Source organism: Apaloderma vittatum, unplaced genomic scaffold, assembly GCF_000703405.1.
Source record: "Apaloderma vittatum isolate BGI_N311 unplaced genomic scaffold, ASM70340v1 scaffold30854, whole genome shotgun sequence".
Taxonomy (NCBI): Eukaryota; Metazoa; Chordata; class Aves; order Trogoniformes; family Trogonidae; genus Apaloderma; species Apaloderma vittatum.
In genome coordinates, this window is record NW_009714880.1 from 12,617 (window position 1) to 37,316 (window position 24,700).

The 24,700-nt window shown below is 39.6% G+C and overlaps 1 protein-coding gene across 1 annotated transcript in view; it reads right to left on the reverse strand.

Moving 5' to 3' along the window:
- The window catches only part of LOC104273559 (septin-2), a 30,527-nt gene extending 10,035 nt beyond the window's left edge, over nucleotides 1-20,492 (reverse strand). The window contains exons 1-11 of the mRNA XM_009868924.1: nucleotides 20,414-20,492; nucleotides 20,270-20,321; nucleotides 19,018-19,117; nucleotides 17,466-17,552; nucleotides 16,735-16,858; nucleotides 12,971-13,105; nucleotides 12,417-12,534; nucleotides 9,005-9,106; nucleotides 8,054-8,199; nucleotides 6,958-7,041; nucleotides 5,929-5,986 (exon numbers count right to left, since the gene is read on the reverse strand). Coding sequence (XP_009867226.1) covers nucleotides 5,929-5,986; nucleotides 6,958-7,041; nucleotides 8,054-8,199; nucleotides 9,005-9,106; nucleotides 12,417-12,534; nucleotides 12,971-13,105; nucleotides 16,735-16,858; nucleotides 17,466-17,552; nucleotides 19,018-19,117; nucleotides 20,270-20,296 — 981 coding nt within the window. The 5' untranslated portion in view covers nucleotides 20,297-20,321; nucleotides 20,414-20,492. The remainder of the gene's footprint in view (nucleotides 1-5,928; nucleotides 5,987-6,957; nucleotides 7,042-8,053; nucleotides 8,200-9,004; nucleotides 9,107-12,416; nucleotides 12,535-12,970; nucleotides 13,106-16,734; nucleotides 16,859-17,465; nucleotides 17,553-19,017; nucleotides 19,118-20,269; nucleotides 20,322-20,413) is intronic.
- Nucleotides 20,493-24,700: the final 4,208 nt, after the last annotated feature.

A 24,700-nucleotide genomic window follows, 5' to 3' on the forward strand; every position in this document is an offset into this window, starting at 1 on the left:
GGTCCAAGAAAAGAGAAAAGTTTCAAAGAGCGACTTCTAACAATGTAAGACACCTGGTCTTTTGAACTGCTTCTATGCAGATTTATCACCAGAATAAAACCAGCTTTTTGGAAGCTCGCCTACTTGAGCTTTCCCAAGAGCACTCCAAGCTGAGCCACGAAACATTCCCAAAATAGAAACCATTCAGTAATCACAAGGGAAGATAGTGCTGCACATGTATTATGGTGACTGCTCAAACACAGCATTCTGCTAATAGCCAAAACCATCTTTTAAGGTTTAAATACAGCACTGAGTCATGCATATTCTTAACCTTAATTGATAAAAATGTGCCCACACCATTAAAGCAATCAGATGCTGCGTATGACTCAAATGCAAAGTAGGACAAAACACTAGGAGATCTACTCTGCTCTAACATTAAAATTTCAAGATGATTTTCCTTCTCCATTTTCAGTGGGTGTTTTTCAGAGGTTTTGAGTGTTAAGCTCACCCATTATCACAGAATCACAGAACAGTCTGGGTTGGAAGGGACCTTAAATATCATCTAGTTCCAACCCTCGTGCCATGGGCAGGCACAGCTCCCACCGGACCAGGTTGCTCAAAGCCGTGTCCAACCCGGCCTTGAGCACTTCCAGGGAGGGGCCTTCAACAACCTCTCCCAGCAACCTGTTCCAGTGCCTCACCTCCATAGCGAAGAATTTCTTCCTTGTATCTAATATAAATCTATCCTCTTTTAGTTTCAAGCCCTTACTCCTTGTCCTATCACTACACACCCTTGTTAACAGCCCCTCCCCACAGCTTTCTCGCAGACCCCCTTTAAGCACCGCAAGGCCACTCTAAGGCCTCCCTGGAGCCTCCTCTTTTCTCCAGGCTGAACAGCCCCAACTTTCTGCCTGTCCGCTAGGAGAGGTGCTCCAGCCCTCTGGTCATCTCCACGGCCTTCTCTGGACCCACTCCAACAGGTCCGTGTCCTTCTCGTGCTGGGGGCCCCGGAGCTGGATGCGGCACTGCAGGTCACATCGAGCTTCTTGTCAACCAGTGACCCTGAGCCCTTCTCTGCAGGGCTGCTCCCGACCCACTGGTCACTCGGCCTGTATCTGTGCTTGGGATGGCCCCGACCTATGCACAGGACCTTGCACTCGGCCGTGTTGAACTTCACGAGATTCACAAGGGTCCGCCTCTCAAGGGCATTAGCTAAATAATGGCAAATTTCTGAAGCTATTTTAGCATAATACAGTAGAAAAACTTTCAGGCACAAAACCTGTTAAAAAAATCTAGGCATACTGTCATCTTCTATAGCCATTAGCAGGTAACTCATCGTTGCAGTTTCCTTTTCATGATACAAGTTGGCCAAAAAATAAAGAAATTTAAAAGGTAGTCAAGCACACCTCTCTTTTTCACTGCATCCTGGGCTGCATCAGCATTTTGACTGAGCATTTAATATGCCAATAATCCAAAAAGGTTGCTTCCTGCTGTAAAGCTGCAGCTTCTCAAGAGCTCTAAGCAAATTCAACATTAACAGTTTTACAGCAGACAACCTATGAGTGACAACAGATACCACACCCTAAAACCTGGCTGCATAACTCCAGGGCTCAAGTTAGAGGTAATAACTGAATGCACACAAATATCTTGGAGAGAAAATCATTTGCACAGTAAGAACCCCGTGAGCTCAAGTGTAAAGCTGAAATTAAGAACAGAATCAAGCTGTATCGCGTGCTACGTGGTAACCATGTCACTCTTCCACAACGGAGGACAGGCAGCAAGAGCCATTCCCACACATTGCAATACAAGATAAAACCAGCTCACGTGTCTTCATCTTCCTAGACCTACTGCATAAACAGAAACAATCTTTTAACAAAGGTGAATGTAACAGATCACACAAAAGACTGAAATTGATGTCATAACAACATCTGTGTTCCCTTTGCTGTTGGCGATTGTGAGCACCAAGGGCACCCCATGACTTTGATCTGGCTCAGCAGTAAACCCTCTCCTTTGTAAGAGCAGCATTAATACATTCTGCAAGGAACCTGCACCCATCCCCTAAAGAAAGGACACTACAACACGACAGCAGAGGGGCAATGCACAGGATGAAAAGGAAGCTAGGAAACAATGTTTGGAAATCTGTTAAAGCAAACAATTCCTGTGAATTCACAGATAACAAACATCACAAGTGTATGCTTAACCTTGGTATAAATTACACACAGTTTACTTATATCAGGACTAAAATTTACTTCAAACTATCAGTAACTATTGGGTACTGACTATAAGTAACTACTGCAGCAACACAGAAAGGAAACAAACACATAAAATGAGAGTTAAGGTTACGGAGTTAAGTGAACTACACAGCTTCCGTGCCATTAACAGAAATCACAATGCAGACAGCTTTGTTTCACCTACAAGATTTCATGTTTTGCACAGACCCAAGAAGTACTACTCCTGCCTGAACAACGAGTGGTTTTTTAGTGACCACTCTATAGATATCACAGGAAAAGAAGTGTTAAAAATCAAACAATATCTGCTTGCCACCGACTCCTCCTCCCCACATCAAGTATGATTATTTCTGCCCATGCCTTTATGTAAGAAAGTTCATAAGGGAAGAGGCTGCAAGAATAAGGCATAATGGAAAACTGCAGACAGTGAATTTTCTAGTACACCAGAATGTTCCCAGGACAGTTGCTGTTGGTTAAAAATACCTCCAATACCAACGAGTACAAGTAATCTTGTTAACTGTAGAAAAATACTCCTAACAAAGTTACTATATTGGAAAAGGGGCTACTGTTGAGATAAATGTCTTCCACAGGACACGCTGACGTTATAAATAGCAGCATTATGGCCACAGCCATCGCGCTACATAGGCGGCAAGCGCCAATCCTTCAAAGAACAAAAGGACAGAAAAGGACAATTATTGAAAAAACAAACAAACAAAAGGTTGTCCGTCATTCCAGGTCCCAAGGGTTTTCTCCTCATGGTGTTCTCCTCATGGTGTTCTCCTCATGGATTTCTCCCAGGACTAAGGCTACATCATGTCACCGAGGAAGGCTGCAGCGATCTGCACAAAGCACAGCACGCCTCCTTCCCCCTGCACGACGCAACAGCATTGCACAACAGAAATTAAACCTTTGGCCGGTTTTTCTCACCCTCAGGTCTGCAGGCCATCAGCAGCAGCCATGCTGTATCTCCACATAAAGGCTTTCACCTTAACTTTTGAGATTTTTACCTTAACTTTCACGCAAACACCTGCAATACCGGGCAGTTACCCACAGGGCTGCGGCAAGACCCTGGCCGGGCAGTCCCACTGCAGCACGCTGTCCCCCCCTGAGTCCTACTAAAACAGGGTTCTTCATCTCATCTGAGAAAGTGAACCACGGGCAGAGGCTGAATGAGAGAGAAAACAATTTCAGCACTGTGATGAATTCTTCCGTACTGAGTGGAGCTGGTCAGCAGTAAGCTGAAGACAGAGGAGCAAAGGGATTTGCCCAAAGCCTCAGGGTAGCTCACTGGAAAAATCAGAGGAAGTTTGTTCCTTGCCATTTCACGTAATCATGGCTTAACATTTTTCTGGAAGTATTGCCTCTCAGAACTTCAGAAGTTTTGTATTATGAGATATTCAGAGTAGAAAGAGTATGGCACAACTAAGTTTGTGCCCACAATGTCAAAATAATCTGAATTGCTGCATATTTACATATACCTTTATTCTTATTTTCACTTTCCAGCTCAGAAAAACAGGTTATCACCTGTAAATGAGCAAAAAGCACCAGACTGAGCAATAAATCCAAAATGACAGATTAGCAATTCCAAATTGCTGAACTAGGGACCACATCCTTTAGCATACGAGAAGATCATGTAGGAAAAGTGATGCCTTGATAAAGATGATCCTGGCACTAGCTCAAGCATTCATTCCTTCCAAGGTTATATAAACCTCACAAAACCGTAAATAGAACTTCAAGCACCATTACTGATGGGAATGCAAAACAGGAGGGGAAATGGATATTTGTTTTCTCTGCAAAGGCCATGGAATGCAAGCCCATTTCCTCTGTGCCTCTTTCCTCCCCAGACTTTTCCCAGTCTGAACCTGAGGGATGATACGGAGATGAAGGGATTTCATACCAGCTTATCTACAGAAGATTCAGCAAAGCCTCTTGATCTCTTTGGGACAATAGAACGTAGAAGGTAAAAATCTGTTTGTTTTTTCAAGTTCTAACCTAATCCTTTGCAACTTCAGCAGCAGTTATTCAGAGATGATTACTCTCAGAGGAAACTTTCAGACTGTCCTCCAAGAAATTCAAAACACCTCTTCCCTTTAGCCATATTACATAAAAAATTTACATTACGCACATATATACGTGTATAGAAATACTATATATACGTGTATATAAATACTATATATACACATTCACGCACAAGAGGTCAGAATAGACCAGCATACGGTAATGTGCCTACCATATCAACAGCTGCTAGGGGAAATGCTTCTAGGAGAATTCTTTCAGACAAAAGCCTGAAGATAAATAGCTCTATAAGGATACACAATTTCTACTTAACTACTAGATGTGTACGATTCATATTGTTCAAGTAGGAGCAGAAACAGTTATGACCTAAATCCTTTAAGTCTTCTGACTGAATCTTGGAAGCATTAAGAAAAGAAAACAAAAAAAAAATGATGCTCTTTATATTCTCAAAGCATCTAGTAGTGCAGGCTATCAGGGGATTGTTTGCTGTTTCACACACAGGAGTAGGAGGGAGGCAGTTAATTTGTGTACACAATACTTGCAGAAGTTCCACTTATATGTGCGTGGCCATCAAACACACTTAAGTTGCCGAAATGAAATTATGCAGCGATAAAGATGCAGCTCATTTAAACTCCAGTAATTCAGATTAGTAACTACTAGTTATGGTGATAATCAGCTGCTTCTGCATTTCCTTTTAGGAAAATTTTGTGCCATTTATGTCAACATGCCAGGGTTTGCCAATAGCTTCACTATTTTTAAATAAAGATGCTATAAAAGAAAAAGGAAATGCACAGACTCAAGGAACTATATTGCAAGAATTGCCATGTATGGGAGTCTGAATCTTTCACCTCAGGAACATATAAAACTGCTCACAACTTTTTACTTGTTACTCCAAATCACTACCTATATGCACTCATCTTTTAATTCATGCCTTCCTCCCTTTATAGACTTGGATCCAAGCTGAACCGGATGAAAGAAGGATGAAGAGAAAAAATACCACCTCCCAACTGGCAACAAGACTTAAGTTTTCACAATGCAAGCAGGCACAAGCATTGGCAGCGTGCTACTTGAATTTAAATACTAGCCTGGAAATCTCTTGAATTCTTAGAACTTTAGCATAAACATGTTAAGTTGAAAGGCCTAGTAATAACTTGAAACTTGAGTAACAAATCAGAGGTTGGAATCAACAAATCCAGAAGTTGACTGGGAGAACAGAAATACTCTGAGTTTTGCTGCAAGACAAGATTAAGATGCAAAAATATGCACATTAATTGTATCACAGGATTTTAAAGACTCAACTTTTTTCTACTTCAGAGTCACAAGGCAGAACAAGAAAATTACTCACAATGTGCACATTTGAAATTACACTGGACTGTTGGTCCACCCCAACACACCATGTTTAAAGCAGCATATATAACTGACCAACATAAATTGATTTCAATACTTAAAAAACAGCAACTGTCCTGATGGAAAATGAGCAAACTGGAAGCGATGAATACCTGCCTACAACCAAGAGCCCACCCGCCACCTACCATCCTCAGTACGCAAGCGACTGTAACCAAAACACTGTGTATGGGCAATGTGTACACTCAGAGTAGGTCTGTCATTGCTCACAACTCCAATCTTAACGCTCCGTAGGCAGCAGCTGATGTAGAATACTGGAGCTGGAACATATTAAAGAACAGTTTTAGAAACTCCCTCTTACCTCAGCCTCTTTCTGCTGGAGGATTCTATCCTTGTCTACCACTTCTTCTTCAACAGGTCTATTGAACACAAGAACACATTGAAAGTATAAAGTAGAGAAGTAAAAATGAGCCTTGAATCTGTTCTTGGATATATTTCAGCTAATACAACAACAAAAGTCTACATGGGTGCACACAGGGGAAATTACGACATGGTTAAACTCATGCTTTCCTTTTGTAAATGGCCATCTTTACCTCAGACTCCTGTTATTCACAATATATTTCTTTAAATTTAATTTCTTCACTGCTATGGGCATTTTTTGCCGTTTACAAGAGATTCTCTCCATTATCTAAATATGGTACAAAAATTAAACATTAAAAAGTTATGTACACCATTTCCTTTCCTCTTTAAGATCAAAATGCTTGGCTGAATACTTAAGAGAACAAGTAAATTGGGGACAAGAATAAGTTGATATCAGGAAAAGATGCAGTACAGGCAGATTCAGATTTTCTCCAATCAGTTGACAAGCACAGAAACCTCAGCAAGAAAAAAAAATAAATAGAAAAATAAATGAAAAAAAAAATGCACACACGTTTCCAGAAATAAAACCTTATTAGGTTTAAACTTCTTTCTCTAGCTCCGTATGAAAGAGCAAGGGAACAGCCACCATAGCAGTCCTGCAACAACTAGAGAAACAATCTCATCTCGTCAGATAGGTTTTTATTTAATGGTGCTTGCTTGAAAAATAGAAACTCTAGTCAGCACTTTTAGACAGGCCTCAGCCTATCTTGCTTGCAGCCCGCTATTCCTTTACACACATTCCAGTTAAAAGCACAGAGAAAAGGGAAGATACAAAAGCAAGAGCAGCTGTTTGTAAGCACAGCACTTTGCCAGATATCACTCCTTTCCAAGAGTGTTTCATACAAAGTGCAGCAACTCCAAAAGTTGAAATCTTATCAGAAATAATTAATTAGGAAAAAGAGCAAGTCCGATGTCCTGGTGGAAGGAGAGACTTGCAGGCAGCAGAGCCCCACAGCACACACATACTTACTTGCCAGTTCGTTTTAGCCTCTCAGAACGGAAGTTCTCGTAGTGCAAGTCTTGGGTCACCTCCTGCAGGTCCTGCATGTGCGTCCTGGAACATGCAAAGGGCTATTGAACACTTTGTCTTTCTTGTCAAAGGGAAGAAAAACACCCTTTTATCTTTTATTTTTGTTTAATACAATGGATTGATTTACTGGAAGAATAATCCTGAGAGACGAAGCCTGCCATAAGGCTGGCCAGAACAATGCTTCCATTTTTATTAGTCTTCAATTCATACTCAAGGGCTCTCCCACCACTGTTCTTCAAAGACTCATAGCGTGATGTCCTCCTCTTGTTCACTTGTTACTTTACAGGAGCTGATACCAGTTTTCACAGTGTTAAGAATCTTGCAAAGGCGGTTGTTTAGAAAAATAATTCCTAACGCATGTTTTGACTCAAGTGTTCTAAAGTGCAGTTTATAACAGAGACTTAGGTGGAGCTCCTTGGCTTACTTAACAGCGGACACTGGCAGCTGGCAATCCCCACCCAAAAAAAGGGAACTGCTTGCTACTGATGAACAGCAGAGGGCAATCCCTGCCCAGCAGAGACTGACCAGAAACAAAACAATTCAAGTTCCAACAACAGAAAGATCTCATTAAAAGAAAAAAAACAAAAACGCACACATCACTCAGCACCATCTACCCAGGCAGAATATCCATATCACCTAAAATCATAAAGGGGCAAGGCATCACATTGAACACAAGATCTCCTATACAGCCATGAAAACTGAGCTTTGCCATTAGAATACTGCTCACAGTTCAATCACTTGGAAAGCCTCTGTCCCACCCACTGCACTATGAGAAAACTTCAATTCATATGAAAAGCCAACAAAGCAATTCACGTAAAGCACAAAAACTGCCACACATACCTGGTAACGTAAAACAGAAAATATTTTCTCAAGTCAGAGATCAGAGGATTACAGCAGCAAAATAAGCTGCAGAGGGCTAAGAAGTCACTCCACACTGCCATCAGAGCTAATTTTGAATTTAAAAGTTCATGTTCTTATGATTCTCTTGTCACTGTTACGTCACCTCAGGAGATGGAATAACTTGACCATTACTCACACCAGCATTGTGCGCAGTTTAAGGAAATCGTTGTGCTCTGGATTTTCAACTTCAACAACTCCCCAGGGATACAGACGGCCTCTGATTTTTTTCCCTTTTACCTCAATAAGTTGATTGGATCCAATAACAGCAAAGGGAATGCTAGCCTAGTTGAGACAGAGCAAAACAAGTCATTAGTTTGATTTTTGACTCCTTACTTCATTTGTGAGGTTTTGTTTCTTTTAAAGAAAGCAAAAAGACTTTTAAGTATCAGACAGGAGAGGTGGACACGAAACGCTGACAAATGCACTCTACTAAAACCCTTCCACATCGGAAAGCCAACAAATCCTATTCCAGGCAATGCAACTTCTCATTAGTAACACCTGCGGGTTTGTTGGGATCAGTTTGTTTCACCAGAGGCAACAAAAGGAAATGACGTTTTGCTTTAGGAACACTTGACTGTTGCTGAAGTAGTTTGGGCATAATGTGTCATCCGACATAACATCATGCGTGGAAAACGGCCAACAGAAACATGCTTCAGTTACAGACTAAAGTAGCCAGGGAGAGGATTTCAGATACATTCTTCAAGCACCTTTACAAGTACCAGAGCACAGAGGAAATTACTTCACTAAAACCTTATCTGCTCTCACAAGAGAAAGTTGTTAATCAGTATAGTAACCCTAACGCACAGTCTCTCTTCAGTTGCATGTTAACAGGTTTGAGTTAGAAAACAAACTGCAAATCACAGTTCGTAGTGAAGAGTTACTTACATTTAAAAGAGAAAAGAAAGTCACAGCGCTCTACCTTTGGAATTCTGATGAAGCAGAGATGGATTTATAATCCTTTCTATCCCAGTGTCACCATCCAAAGAAAACTTGAATTTTCAACACATCATAAAGGAATATAGTAACTTCAAGCACACTGCATGCTTGAAGTACTGCAGCAAAATAATAAATTACGTGTGAAACTTGCCTTTAAAACTCGGGTTTGTTCTTTAAACTCCTCGTCTTCATCAGAATCAGCATCAGGGAGCTGATAAATCCTAATGCCATGTTCAGAAATCTCATCCAGAACCTGAAGTTTATAAAAAATGAAAAATAAGTTCTTATTTCACTGAAAAGGAATTAATATATATATATACACAATTGATTTACAAGTCTGTCACACCTAGAAAACTCAGAATGTTTTTCTGCTTTAAATAGTTTGACAACACTTGGAAAAAATCATGAGCAGAAACTGCCATTACTTATTCTTCAAGTTTATATACTACACAATTAGTCTGTGTCATACAACACTATCTTATACGGCATTAATTTCATTTTATCTACAAAGAAAAAAAGCAAGCACTTCTCATTTTTCTCTTCGTTCAACAGAGGCTTGAACCTCAAGTCTATAAACACCCTGCAAAGAACAGTATAAGGTATAAAAGCACACAAACTAAATGCATTTTGTGACATTCTGACGTACGTTTCTTCACATATCGCCTTATCTAGCTCATTTTTGTGCAGCGATATAGAAATAAGGATTGAAAATAGACGTTTCCAGATGCAATAAAGGCCTGCAGACAACAAGGTGTAGCTGTACTTGGGGAATAAACATTAGAATTAGAACGCTACTGTTATGAGTGTTAGCTGCACAGCTAATAACATATTTGTAATACAATGTACTCTTCTGCTTTTGGAAGACTAAAAAATACACTCATCTGACTCAGTGTCCAAAATACCAAGTAAGACAAGCTAAAAGACTTCTTTAAAGGCATAAAATAAACGTATTTTTAGAAAACATAGCAAGTAATTTAAGAAAAAAAAACCGGAAGATTTACATGGAACATAATACGGAAGCAGACAAAACTGTTAAATGAAGTTAATATGAAAAGAAATAAGTAAAAGCAATGAATTAGAAGATTCATTAGTTACAGCATCAAAACTATGCAGCCCATGTCAAAATATATTTTTGTGTATTTGATAAGTACAAAATTTAAAAGACAGTGCCTATTGTGCCTTGGATCAACAAGACAAAAAGCTTATTATACACTTGAACTGGAGAAAGTTATTCAAAATCCACTAAGAGGAAAACCCACCCATGAACAGTTTTCTTTATGGTCACTAATGTCTGAGATTAACACCAAAACCTGACTAGCTGCACTCCTGTAGTGTTGCTGTATACATTCTTTTCCTAATGAAATCCCAGCAGGGGCAAGCAGCTGGTGTAACTGCAGGCCTTGGGGAGTTTCGAAAGGCAGTACCAGCCAACCTTTTCTTCAAAACCGAAGAGAATGCTTCTACTGCCAGACTATTAAACATGTTTACGTCAGAAATCCCATCAAATGCACTGACAAGATCTTCTTTCATTACAGAAAGTGTAGTGGTACGAGGGAAGCACGAAGAACACCGAGACTCCACAGTAACTCTCTTCAAAGGGGTCTCGGATGTCTCAGCAGAGAAGGTTCACCAGGCAAACTCCCCAGGGTAGTGCTCCCCAACGAGGCGCAATCTCACCCCACAGCTGGCACCTGAGCCATGCAGCAGCACTACCGCAGCCAGGAACTCCTCCAGCAGATAGAGTCTGGGCAAAATCAGGGCAGGGAGCGCTGAGGTAGTCACAAAAACATTCAAAAAAGCCTCTGCAAGGACTTGGGCTGTCCTTACTACAGAGATAACCTGACCTTAGCTCGACAATACAAACGCAGCCAGACCTCAAACAGACAAGAGGCCTTAACGAGCCTCCTCTCAGTATTGTCGGGTTCCTCAAACCTCTGTCAGGATGGCAACGAACTGCTGGGGTAAGCACAGCTTAGCCAACCAGAGCCTGGCTGTTAACCAGCTGTTTAAAATAAACCAGTCCTTCAGCCCTTTAGAAGAGGAATGCCCATCTATGAACCACCGCGATTCCCATGGCAGTGTTTTCCTGCCAGGTATATAAACATCCCCTGCACTCACACTGAATAAAATACTACCAGTCCCACCTACACAGAGAGCAATACTATTAAAGGGGAAAAAAAAAAGAGATTTGGAAGTAAGCATTGCCAATAAGCAATTAACAGTTACATTCACACAAGTACATTTAAATCAATGCACGCTGCTACTGCTTTGCCAAAGGGAAGATATAACCAAACTGTCAGCAAATGATAAAAGGTGCACAGCTGGGATAGGTGGGGCACTGTGATGCCTTTAAGTAGCTGCATAAAGCATGAAAGCACATTTAACCTGGATGAGATCTTAAAGATAAAATGCGAGTTAAACAATAACGGGAAAGCCAACAACAAGGGGTGCTAGAATAATATATTACAGCTGTTAAACCTAGTGCTTTCCTGAAAGGAAAAAAGAATTGCAATAAAAACAAACTGTATTTTATGGTCCAAACAATGAAACAGCATTTTGCTTCTTCAAATCTGAATTTTATTGGCCTCAGAGGATTCTGTGTTCCTAAAGATTAGCCTTCCCATGGGAAATCAAAAAAAGTCAAAATATTAGTTCCCCTTTTAATGAAGTCATTCTTTTGAACAGGTTTCCTTAACAGCCTTGCATGGCACAGCTTGTGAAACTGCCCTCCATTCCTTCCCACTCAAGAGTTTTAAAAAATAACTTTGAATTCCAAAAAGACCAAACAGGAATTACTCCAAGCTGGGCTTCCTTTGCAAGCACCACAAACTGATCTTGCTGCTTAGTCCAAAGCGGCAAAACAAAAACATTTTACTTTAGATTGATGGCCAAATGGCAGAAACATCTGAAAAAAAAATAAGGCTTCAAGCTGCGTCAGCAAAGCAGGATTTTGATTCCTACCCTTGATTAGAGATTCTGTTAGCCAAGACCCTTTGAGTTAGAACAATATACAGTAGCTAGACGTTCAAAGCTTTGGAACCACATTATACACTTGACTTAGTATAAACTCAGGTTGTAGAATGACCTTTGCCAGCACCACAAAAATCATGACGACTTGTATACCTGTTTCCTAACCACTCCCTCAAGAGCAGCGCATAAGCGCCATTCATTTTGCTATATTTAGCCATGCATAAACGTTTGTATACGTTAAGTCAAGACTGTTTTAAAGACTAGTTAAAAGTAACTTTGCTCAAACTAGGAGGAACTAAACATAGATTAGCACTGAATACGATCAAAAGGGGTTGCCTTTAAATTAATCTGTTTAATCACAAGATACATAAACTGGAATTCATCTCTATCTTCCACAATAAATGTGCATCATAAACCCTCAGTCTAACATTACCTACAGAATTGTACGGAAAGATAAGCAATTCCAAATTCACATTGGAAAACATGTTTGCTTGCACTACTGCATCATTCACTCCTCTTCAGCTTGAATTTACTTTATATTTGGCTTTAACATTGTGTGGGTTGCATTGTTCTCATGATGTTATTAGACCTACTCTTCTCTTCAGCCTTTCTCTCTCCTTGAGCGTCAGTGTGTCAGCCTTGGCAATCACAGGAACAATGTTGACTTTTCCATGGAGGGCCTTCATGAATTCGACATCTAATGGTTTCAGCCTGCCAACAAGTAGAGAAGAAAGAAAAAACAGAAGGGGAGGGAGGTTAACAGAACAAATTATTTATTTAAAGTATCTACATAAATAGCATTTCCAGAATAAATTAATTCGGAGCACTTGCTTATCAGCTTGGTTGTGCAAAGGCTGAATTGCAATTAAAACTCTCACTGTAAAATAAATTGGATATTATAAGGTCTTATGTGTCTGGATTATAAACAACATAATATTAACTGCTTCAAAACAATATTAAATGCCAAAAAGGAGACAAAGCAGAGGAGAGTATTAATCCCCAAAGACCAGTTTAATTGCATTGGCTAACTGACAGTGTGGGAAGTAACTCAATTAACATGAAAGTTAAGTTTCCAGTTCAAATAATGAACACACTTACGAACAAAATATAACACCCTAAAATATAAGAGCTCAAGAGCTCTTCTTACCCATGCCCAAAGGGAGAGATGAAGTAAAAACAGCAATGGACTCTGTTGTCAATAATGTGGCGCCTGTTCAGACCACTCTCATCATGAAGGTACCTTTCAAACTGGTTGTCAATGTACTGGATAATTGTTTTGAAGCTGTGGTTTAGGGTGGGGGGAAGAAAGAGAGACATCTTAGATCAGCTTTAACATAATTTTAAAAAGATCTTGAAAAGATAAGAAGAGCAGAAGAATCACACTTTCACTGAGAACATTTCTGTTACAAAAATTCAGCATCTAGCATTGTACCTACTACTGAGAAAAAGTATTTTGATAACACAACAATAGTTTTCATAGCAACCACCAAGTGCCTATTCATGCCTCGAGCTACTTTCAAGTGTTACTCTGTCCACTGGATAAAAAGTTCAAGTGCAAGCCCAAGATAAAAAAAAAAAAAAAAAATGCACTCAGTGCTGAGACAACACAGATAGGAACAGAAGATTGAGGATTTTTCTGCTTTTTTTTCCCTGGGGCTAGGGGTGAGGATTTGTTTTTAAACCAGCTGACAAATGACATATCCCGGATATCCTCTTGATTTACAACCCTGACCCTAGAGCTAGGTCTCTATAGCTACCAATGAAAATTCTGGTATTCTAGCCTGTGTGAATTAAGTACAAATACACTTGCAAGTCATGCACTAAAGCATCACATGATTTATTAAGCTATTTTTGCTACCTTACAGAATCCCTTTCTGTTGGCAAAGAGCAGTAATGCCTACTTACTTCAAGGAAATTTAAAATATGCCCTATGAAGAAGTGAAGGAACACAAAATTTGATAACAGATTCATCAGCTGCAAAGAGCAGTGACTAGAGAAAGAAAACACAATGCATTACTAAGGAGATTGGTTTAAGATATTCCAGAGCATGTAGACACCTGCAAACAACATTAATATAAAAGGACACTTTATATTAAGTACTGCAGGGGAAGGGAAATGAACCCACTGATGAAGATAAGATTAGGCAGATGATTGTGTGTCATGGACATATCTTAAACTACTTGGGGAAAAACTTGGTAGAAAGCTTAACTCAAAGAAGTGTTTCTGTTGTTGAGAAAGTGCAAATTTGACTAGAGAAATTTAAGGATAACCCAAAATATAGCCCAAAAAGACTTAGCAATCTGGAAACTGAACACACAGAATGATGGCAAATACTGTGAGAGGCAGCAAAGTTCAACCCCGGGGCTGCATGTCTGTAATGAAGGTAATGAAATACAGCAACGAGAATGACAGAAGAGATCCTGGAGGGAATTTCATTTTTCCAAGTTGAGTAGGCTTTTGGATCTAGGAAGAATAAATGCATAGTAGGATACACCTACACAATTTTATATCTGTGCAAGACTGGCACTGTTCTGTTACAGAAATCAGTGCAGCAAAACATGGAATCTATTGGCTTTTAACCTTAGTGCTGTTCAGGTCTTTAAGAACCAGCATCTTAATACCTCAATGTGTTCCAAAAGGACAACGTGGTTTATTTTCCTGTTGATCTGAATACTCTTCTCTTAGCTGGTGAAAGGTAATAAGACTGAAGGCACAGAAATACTAGGACAGAAACCAAGCACGAACAATGGGAAAGCAACTCTCACACACTTCCCTGGCAATGTAATTAGGTTACGTGCACTTTTCTAGCTCTAACAGCTAGAATTTTCCCTATAACTATGGCGTTAGTGTCCTGTACCTTCGGACTTCCGGGAAACACCTGGCTCACACTACTGTGCTACCATCACTCAGGAGATAGCACATCCTGTATTCTAACAGCTAACACAACGGTTGCACTTAAGCCCATTGGGGGAAAATGAACAGTTTTGAACTCCAAAACATAAGTCAGTAAAAAAAAAAAAAGTTAGCAGCAGTCACAAAAGAATTATCGAAGTATGACCCAGGACACTTGCAACCAAGAGGAAACAAGGCGCATGATCAGCAGTAGCAGTTAAGCTGTCAGCCATCCTTTTATGACACATTTGATGCCAAACGTGTGTGTGAAGCATTTTTTTCCCTCCTCTCCTTAGATACTTTCTCTTCTGTCTGATGAACGACATTATTTTAGGAACATACTTCTCTCATGATCCCAAAGTTCTTATACCCGGAAGAGCCATTCTGTGCTTCAAACCTCCCACCATAAAGAACGTTGCTATTCTCCAAACACACGCCTAAAGTGACGCAAAGAGCATTCCTACGCGTAGTTTGATTGTACAATACAGGACTCCAGCTAGCACTAAAGCTTCACACAGAATCTAAAACATTATCACCATGGTTCACTGTGGTCAGCATCCACCTTTTCTTACAGACTGTCTGAAGTACAACAGCATTTGGAAAACAAAAATAATCTACTTTTATAAGTTTAGTACAACACACTTTTTAACAACTCATCTCCCAGTCCAACACTGTTATTCTTTCAATCCGAGAGATCCACTGGACAAACTCCTGACAACACATAATCCTTATTAGCATTTCTTGTGCAATATAACATGCATAAAATTGACCCAGCTCCCATCCTTGAAAAATCAAACTTTAAAATTAAGCCCTTTCACCAATGCAAAGACAAAAGCCAAAGGCCACTAGGAAACCTACTCAAGATATTTGCAACAGGATCAGTGATTGCTGCCTTCTAGAGACATCGTGCCAGTTTGATTTACCGCTGCTCAAAAATCATCTTGGCAAAATTCATCAATCTGAAAAATACGCAGGCTGCACAAATTGCAGCTTTATAAAACTTTGACCGAGATCAGCACAATCTACCGATTAACTACAGCTGCAGTAAATGCTCCACAACACAACCGTAAGTTCAAGAACACGAACTTGCTGCTTCCTCTGAATTAACAAGGAAGGAAGGTAGTTGCACGGGGTTAGCCTCGACTACAGTTTGAAACAAAGAGTCTGTCCATCCGAGTTCCTGTGACATCCTGTAAAGACTAACAGACTTCGCCAAAATCACACTCGTCATGGCTCAAATGAAGTCTTACATGAGATAAGAAAATGGGACTGGAAAGAGGCGATTAAAATTAACTGCATCTTTTTATTTTGTAGTATGTAAGTACTATTTTCTCCCATAATATATTTTGATGATTAAGACTCGTCACAGAAAATAGTATAAGCCAGTAAGTCAGTCTACTGGGTCTGAGTTATCATGGAGTGAATCTGTTTAGTAAGCATCCAAAAAGAAAGGGGAAAAATCTGAACACGTAGGTCTCTAAGAAACATCTTAACAGAATAAACAAAGGGCATTAGAACACAATCAACAGGAAGAGCTCTCTGTAACACAATACACGGCCGCAGAGCTCCTAGCTCCAGCGGAAGGAAGCTCTAGTCAACAGCGCACAAAATACGCAGGACTGCTGCAGCCCAGAAAGATGCCTTAGCATTATCCTAAAACTTTAATTATTTTTAACTTAATAAAGTAGGAAAAGTGGAAGGAAAATAAAAGTCTTGCTACAGCTTCACTTTCAAACTTCCCTTTAGTGTATCACACAACTTCACTGCCTTCACTTTCGCTGTGTTTCTACAGTACAATATAGGAAGATACGAAAAACCACGTTTGATAACAATGGTCTTCAGAATGTTCCAGATAGCGCGGCGTTCTGTCAAGAACAGATTACAATACATTCTATTAGCATTAGAGTTATTTATTTTATCAGCTATTTGCCTCCTTTCTGATTTTTAACTCATACTGAAGAATTAAAATAACCCAGTATTAGCTCTATTATTTATTATTAGCTGTATTCACACACATACCAGTCCTGGCTGTTAATGGCATCTCCATATCCCGGTGTGTCAACTACTGTTAAGCGCAGTTTCACCCCTCGCTCTTCTATCTCTACCGTAGAAGCTTCAATTTGAACCGTTCTCTCTATTTTCTCTAAAATAAGGGAACATTTTGATTATTATTTTGCCCATCTATTGCTGCAGAAATCTCTGCAGGAAAGAGCAACAGAGGAGGAAATGCAATCTGACTGTACTGTAATCTACATGACACAAAATATTTTAAATAAAAAAAACCAAGATAGCTAGTCAAAATTTAACAGCAGTTTTTGTATATAAACAAGCAATGAAGGAGATTTACTCATGACAAGATGCAAAAATAAAATGAGAATGATCAGAAGCATGCTAGATTCTTTGTCAAAAGGTATTTACACTGCTAACCTGGATTTAAGGCATATACGCAGAAAAATACATTAGAGGAAATGGAGATTAGAATAAAACCACATTTAGGTATACTGACACCTAAAAGGTTTGGGAGGGTTGGTTTTTTTAACAACAACTGATGAAGAAGCAAGAGTCTTCAAAAGGAAATGCAAATGAGAAAGCGACAATTCAAAAAATAACATTTGGAGAATTAAAATACATCTAGACAGCATGAAGAAATAGCCTCATGAGTAAGTTATAATCAGAATGAAGCAAGGTTACCTGAAAGAACATGAAATATCATAGGGTATGTGCTGTAGAAACTGCAAAACCACGTTTACCTGCAGCTCCAGGAATATAACGCTCTGGATAAAGATCAGTCAGGAACAGACTGTTAATTAAAGTGGATTTTCCCAAGCCAGACTCACCTACAGGAAAAAAAAAAAAAAAGAAGGTTATTAAGCACATACACTTTTTACTCAAGGCTTTTTAAGGCACCTCCTTTTTCCCTGAGCCCACATAATGGAGGAAAAATAATTTGTTCATCAGGATCCACCCTAGCTTTTGAGATAAAAACATCAAAGGTTCAGCTAGGCCTTTCAAAAACAAAGGAAAACCAGTGTTTTATATAAATGTTACATGAAAACACTAAGTTTACTGTAATAGATTTCATAATAAAAGCTGAAAGGTCACACAGCACTTTGACTATAGATCTAGACATAGTTAAGTTACTTCAGGAAAACAAAAGATTTTTTTTGTTTTCATTTAAACTTACAAAATCAGGAGTTGTAACTCTCCTGTTGAATGTTTCTGAGAGCTTTAAGGTTTCGTAAGCTAGAAATTGAACCTGGAACACTGTCAGGAGGGAGAACAAATAAAGAATCCTAAAATAACGGTCAAGCTTTGCACCCTTATAGTTAGGATATATATGTCCTATGAAACAAGAAGAAGAAAATCATAAGAAAATTGTACAAAAGTCACCTGAGAAGTTCCATAACTCTAGAAGACTGGGTCATACAAACTTTGTCCTACATCAAAGTAATAAAGTTACACCTGTAAATGCAATTACTAAATTGGAATTTCAAAAAGTCACTTTTCCCAACCCGTGGAATTCCAGGACTCGGTGTTTAGAACTGGCCACATTATTCTAGATACTACTAATATAATCTTAGAGATGGAAAAGTTACCCGTATTTATCATCACAAGCTTAATGAAATTAAAAAAAAAAAAACCCACTACACTTATCACAAATCATTTATTTTACAGACACTGCTGAATGTTCCGTCCCCACGTAATCCCAAATGGTACTGCAGAGCACAAAGAACAAGAAGGAAGAGTTATGCATCTCTTCTCATTTTTTTCTACAATAACATGTAATTCCAGGGTAACTACTACAAAGAGGTGATACTACTGTGGACACCCTTTGCACCTGCATAAACTGACTCAGTGCAAGAATAATTCAACACGTCACTTAAAACAGCTTTGTGCCTAAAGGACCTTCCATCACAGACTCCCACAGGTGCTCATTCCCAGAACGGGCAAATTAAAATTTAGCTATAATACCAGAGTGAGTCACTCTAGAACCACGGAAAACACAAGAGCGGCATCACCATTTAACAGCAAGATATTCACCATGTGCATTTGTGTCTTCAGTTGGGGAAACGGGAATCAAAGCAAGATGAAGCAACTATCGCTACCATCTGGTGATGAGTCAGGAACACAAGAATGTCCTGTTGGCTTAAAGTCATCACCTTTAATCACTACAAATACTCTCTCCCACTAAACGTGACAAAATAGTAAGAGATGTAATTAGAGAATGTAGAGAGGTTCAAAATGTTTTCTTCTGTGTAAGTGAGTTGCTCAGTAGGGAGACACATGTCTTAAGTCACTTACCAACCACCATCAGCGTGAATTCAAAACCCTTCTTAACAGATTTCCTGTGAACCTGGTTGGGCAGATTAGCAAATCCCACGTAGCCTGCTGAGTCGGAAAACTGGCAAGAAAACAGAAGTTGAGTATAAATGAGACCCCCTTCCCTTGAAAAAGTTGAAACACAGTTCAGTTGATTCTGTACAATAAAGCGCGGAGGTATATAAAGCACATGGGAAAACAGAATGAAATGTTTTTCTGCTGCTAGAGCAAGACAGACCTTGAAACAGGCCCATTTACGAGCAGTCTGATATAAATAGAAATCTGATAAGTACCTTGAGCTACACATAAACAAAAGTCTCTCCTTGGATTAAAAAAAAAACCAAACAAACTTTAAATCTGCAAGCTTGCAAGAACACACTATTATTCATCCTAAAATGTAAACATAGCTAAAAATCCCAAAGATTTTAAGATAGAGGTCAAAAGTATCTGATCAGATTTGGGATCTACTGCTACTATCTTCCAAAAAAAAAAAAAAAAAAAAGACAATACACTTAAATAAGAAAAAAAAAAGAGCATACACTTACATATAGAAAAACATAGAACACTGTATAGTAAAGCAGAGATTACCAAGATACAATCACACAGAGATCGGTCTTCTGCTTGTTACGCTGTTCACCTATCTCCACAATGGTTAACGTCTAACACAAAAGCAGGAAAAAGAAATGTGCCTGAAAAACTTATCAAAGAGCTCTGGGCTATAAAAGGGTCAGTCTGCTTCTCCAGCTGTTAACAGCTGACTGCAAACCCAACAGGCACCTGAACACCAACTGCAGCCACTGCATTTAGGGACCCACGAGCCAGCTGGAACCAAAGGCTTTCTGCACAGGTGAGTTTAGGGGGAGAACAGTTTGTACACAATACCACATCTCCAGTTGGCGGGGGTGGAATACAGGGGAAATCACTCAAGGCAATTAGTTATTTGTTAACAATCCTTTTAAAATCCACCCAGATAGGCAAAAACATTAGGAATAAAGGTCTGTCGAGCTAAAGCTCAATGCACCATTCCAAACGTGTAAGCACACACTGAAGGTCTGACAAGCATCTAAAAGCACGTTACCAGAACTGAATGCAAGCTCCGTTTCTTTTTAAAAAACACATCTGAAGCAATAAGGTATCATTTATTCACTAATTTACCACTTCAGTACGACCACAAGTATTTTCAGAGGTCAGCTAGATTTGAAACAAGATTTTGGCTACGCAGCCATCTCTTTACCTTTACTTTTTCACCTGACTGAGACATGTTTCGTCACTTCAAGTTTCAGACACTGGAAAAAAAAATCCACAGTGAATGTTAGCTGACTTGAAGATTTCATTCAATTTAATTTTGAAGTAATCAATTGCATGTAATAACAAAAACATTATATTCTAGTAGAACGAAATGTCACACACTCAAAAATTACTAGAACAAACAAACCATAAGCAAAATGGCTGCTTCTGTAAAGCTGTTAACAGGGAAGAAATTACACAGGATTATCAAAATCAGAATATCTCATTTAAATACGTAAAAGTTTTAAAACAGAAAGATTAACTGAAAACTCAAAATACTAATATTCAGCATCCTTAAAGAGCCTTCATCCATCCTGTCTTTGAAGAAGGAAAAATATCTACTGAAAGTTAGTCCTGAGTATACACGGTACACCTGATGTAATTTTTCTTTTAAGTTCTCCAATTCTGTAATAATCTCATAAAACCTAAAATTCATATTATCTGTTTCAAATCCTCTATACAGAATAGCGTAAGGAGGTCCTTTTTCCTTCCTTTTTTTACTCTTTCCACTAATAAACTATGTTTCTTAAAGATGGCTTACAAATCGTCAAATATAATCTAACTGTTGTCCAAATGATATTGAAAAACTATGACCATGTACAAAACTCTCCCTAGAACAGGACACCTACGGCATTTCCAGGCAACGGCTGAAACACTTCGGTCACTTCCAAGTACTGTTGCTGAACGTGAACACCACGCCGAACCCCGCCGAACCTTGGCACTTGGCTCACCCACACCGGGTGCGAAAATGCACCCTGGTCTGAAGCACTAACAAAAAGACTTGTTCTTTACTTTCAGACACTCGGAACAGCTGCCTTTGGCAAGGCCTTATCTTTCTTCTCGCGGATGTTAGCTGTGCTATAGATTAGCTATCGCGGCAATAGCGAGGCCCTTTGATTTGGAGCCCCCCCCAAGCACTGGCAGGAAAGGCAGCAGTGCCGGGAGCACTTCACAGCTTGGTTTGTTGACAACACAGCTCTTGGCCTGGGAAGGCGGGGAACTGACCTCTGCAGGCACCTGGGTGTTCAGAGGGAATCGCTTTCCTGTTGGGGAGTCGGAGTCGTTCTGGCAGGATACAGCCCTGCTTCTGACACAGGCAGTTCAACAGCGAAATCCGAGCAGCTTCACACATCAAGCTTTGGACTAAAGGAAAAGTCACAGGTAGCAAACTGCAATGTAGAGCTTTAAAGAGAACATGTCTTCAGCTCACACAGCATTTCACTTGCCCCAAAGCAGGCATTTCAAATCCTGGCAGCTGTGCAGACAGCAGCCACCCTGCAGCAAGGACAGTTTGTTTGGTTTCTTTTTTCCCTCCAACGGCTCTGCCCTAGGCCCAGTTCGTTTGCTTGCTAACGAAAGCCTAATACATCCACTGCTTGGAAAATAGGGAGGTCCTGATCCAAACCATCTTCTAACAGCCTCTAACTGGGTGCTCCTCAGAACATCAGGGAAACATCCCTTAAGAAAGGGTTTGAAAAAACCAAAGCTTAGTTTTCTTTGACCAATATGCCAGGGCTCAGTCCAGCCTCCAGCCAACCAGTGTTACAGAACCTTACAGACAGTCACAGCCACACTGACAGCCGTAACTCCCTGCACCATCCACAGCCTATTTCCACATCTGGAAACCTCTGCTGTCACCTATAAAATCAGCAATGTAATTCCAGAGTTTAAAAAAGCTCATAAAGAGTCATTGTCCGAGTGCTAATGCAGATAGACTTTCTGGCCCATTCCTCACAGTAATGCCAGGTAAGAAGCTACCCAGAGCGGCTGCCTAGAGTTCAAGGTGAGAAGGGAAAATAATTCAGATTGAAATATGTATGGTAATTTCTCTTTAAGCTGACAGTATAGTCCCATCCATTGTAGCATTACCTAAGCTCCTTGACCAAAAAGCAGAAGAGTCAAAATTGTTGTCAACTGATTATGACATATCTGGCTTCAAATTTAGTCTGTCATCTCACAAAAAGCTAAATTTACCCCAAATATAACTTACAAAGCCTGTTTCCCACTGGGCAAGTCACATTCACCTGGTGTCTTACCCTGACCAGAAAGTTGCTATAGCCAAAACTGCAGGACAGCTGCTCCAATCACACCGTAACTGCAGCACACGCTTCCATGGCTGCGCACAACAAGGACCCAGTCAGTTATTTCCCCACCGTATTTTGTTTAGAATAGAAATACCCCAACTAAAAGTTAGCTAAACAAATAAGCGCGAAAAAAAACCACCACACCAAAACCCAACGACAACAAACACGACAAAACCGCTGTTCACAACACCTAGATAAAGCACTGAGGTTCAAATGAATGTATTATGCAGCCCCATACATTTTGCAATTCATAATACTGCCCTCATGAGGTTTCCTAGGAAATTATTCAACCACCCAACTTCCCCAGATGACCATAAGCCATCTTCCTGAAGCTTTACCTTATCGTTAGAAATCAAAACTTGAGAATTAGCAAAATATCATACACTGCATCTCCTCACAGCACTGCTTACAAGTGGGAACTCGTCAATGGACCAGACTATGCTGCGCATCAAGGGCTGCTGAAATCCTGACATCTGTCTGCATTCAAGTAGTTCAAGCATTAAAAGAATGTGAAATTCAGTGTCTGGCAATACTCTGGATGGTCCCACATCTGGAAATTGTCATGTTTCGTTTTTAAATTTTCCATATTTTTTTATAAAATAACTAAGCCAAAGGAGACAAAGCCGTAAGAGTTCTGTTTTCCTTAGCTTTTCAAAAGGCTACTGCAATCATTATGAGATAAGCAAAGCTGCCCAAGCTAAGTATTTCAAAGATACGGGAACAGATAAGATACAATTGCATTAACTTGCAAAAAGCAGTGAGATTTTATTTTCAAATTATTGTGGCCCCCATTTAGCAGATCCATCAGAAAAAAAGTGATGCTACCAGTATAGGCAAGTCCAAATCAGTTTTCGAACAGTGGACAATGTAACAAAGTTTAAAGCCAGACCTCAACAAATTCCTATCTTAATGTGCTGTTCAGCAACCAAAGACAGCAGATTACAACTAAGTTTAGTTACTGCTGCCTCCTCTACAAACACAGAGGCCTGGAACGTGCCATCCAACCGTCTTCTGTTAAGAACAGTATTCCAGTGAGAGAGAAAGAGAGGGGAAGGAAAGTGGGTCATTTCCTTTGTTCCTGTCAGGATGCAAGAAGTAAACTGTTAGAAACAGGCAGACTGGGAGCTTCTTAATAGGAACTAGCACAAAGAAAGCACAATGTAAAATGCACAAAGAGTGTTTCCATATAAGGATATTAAGCAATGTTTTTAAATAATCACTATAGAGTGACCGTAACAACCATTTCTACAGGCAGAATACCCCTCCTGATTTATCAAATGAGGTCTCTTTCTTCCCATCTGAGATTATAACACTCAGATTTTTTTAAAAAAATATTTAATAACCTAACCAGGAACCACAGAAAGCAGTAAAGACTTAAGTCTTTGCAAGTGCTGGAAATGGCCTCAACATTAGAATTGTAAAGTCACATTTTCAGACTTAGAAGCAGAGAAACACCACAAACATGTCAGTAAAATACCAGTATTTGTGGTTTCTCACAAAATGAACTACAAAAACCCACAAAGAAATGTCAGAAGCAAATACTGAGGCACATAAGTAAATAAATTATATATAGCTTCTCACGTGTCTTTCACATACAGAAACCAGAAAGTTATGTGAAAAATAAAAACTTCCTCACTGTATTCCAAACTGGATATAGGTGTATTCAAATACATCCTAGCTTACACTACCGAAGTGCTGTGAGGCAGCAGGTCCAGCAGAGCCTGTCCTGTGTGTCACCCTTTGTTCCCAGTACGTCCTCATTGGAAATAGATGTTGCCAATTGAAGGAATTCTCTTCTACACATTAATGACTGAACACATTTCTGCATTAGTCTTACTCAGGAAAAGGACTACATCACTGCCACTAAATACTGAACGTAACAGCAAACTTGCAGCTAAACCAAGCTAAGTGTATACCACTGCTTAGTCTTTGAATTCAGTGTTTGTAAGTTTTACAGATGGTGCTTTGATAATGTATTTGAACCAGTATCACATCAGATAGATTCTTACTGGGAATGCATTGCTGTTCATCAAAACTTAGAACATTTCTGTGGCTTAACCTCATGCATATGCACATCAAAGGGTAGCAAGGACTAAGCAACTAAGGGAACCATGTATGAGCACTGTTCTTAAAAGGAAAAGGTCTAGAAACAGTAATTCGTGATTCTAGAGCTCTAATTCTAAATAGTTTATTTAGAGTTCCCATACAATGTTAACATATTACTCTAGACAACTTCATTTCTTACTGACATTTCACAGAATAGGCACTTAAAAAGCACGAAGGAGGCAACGATA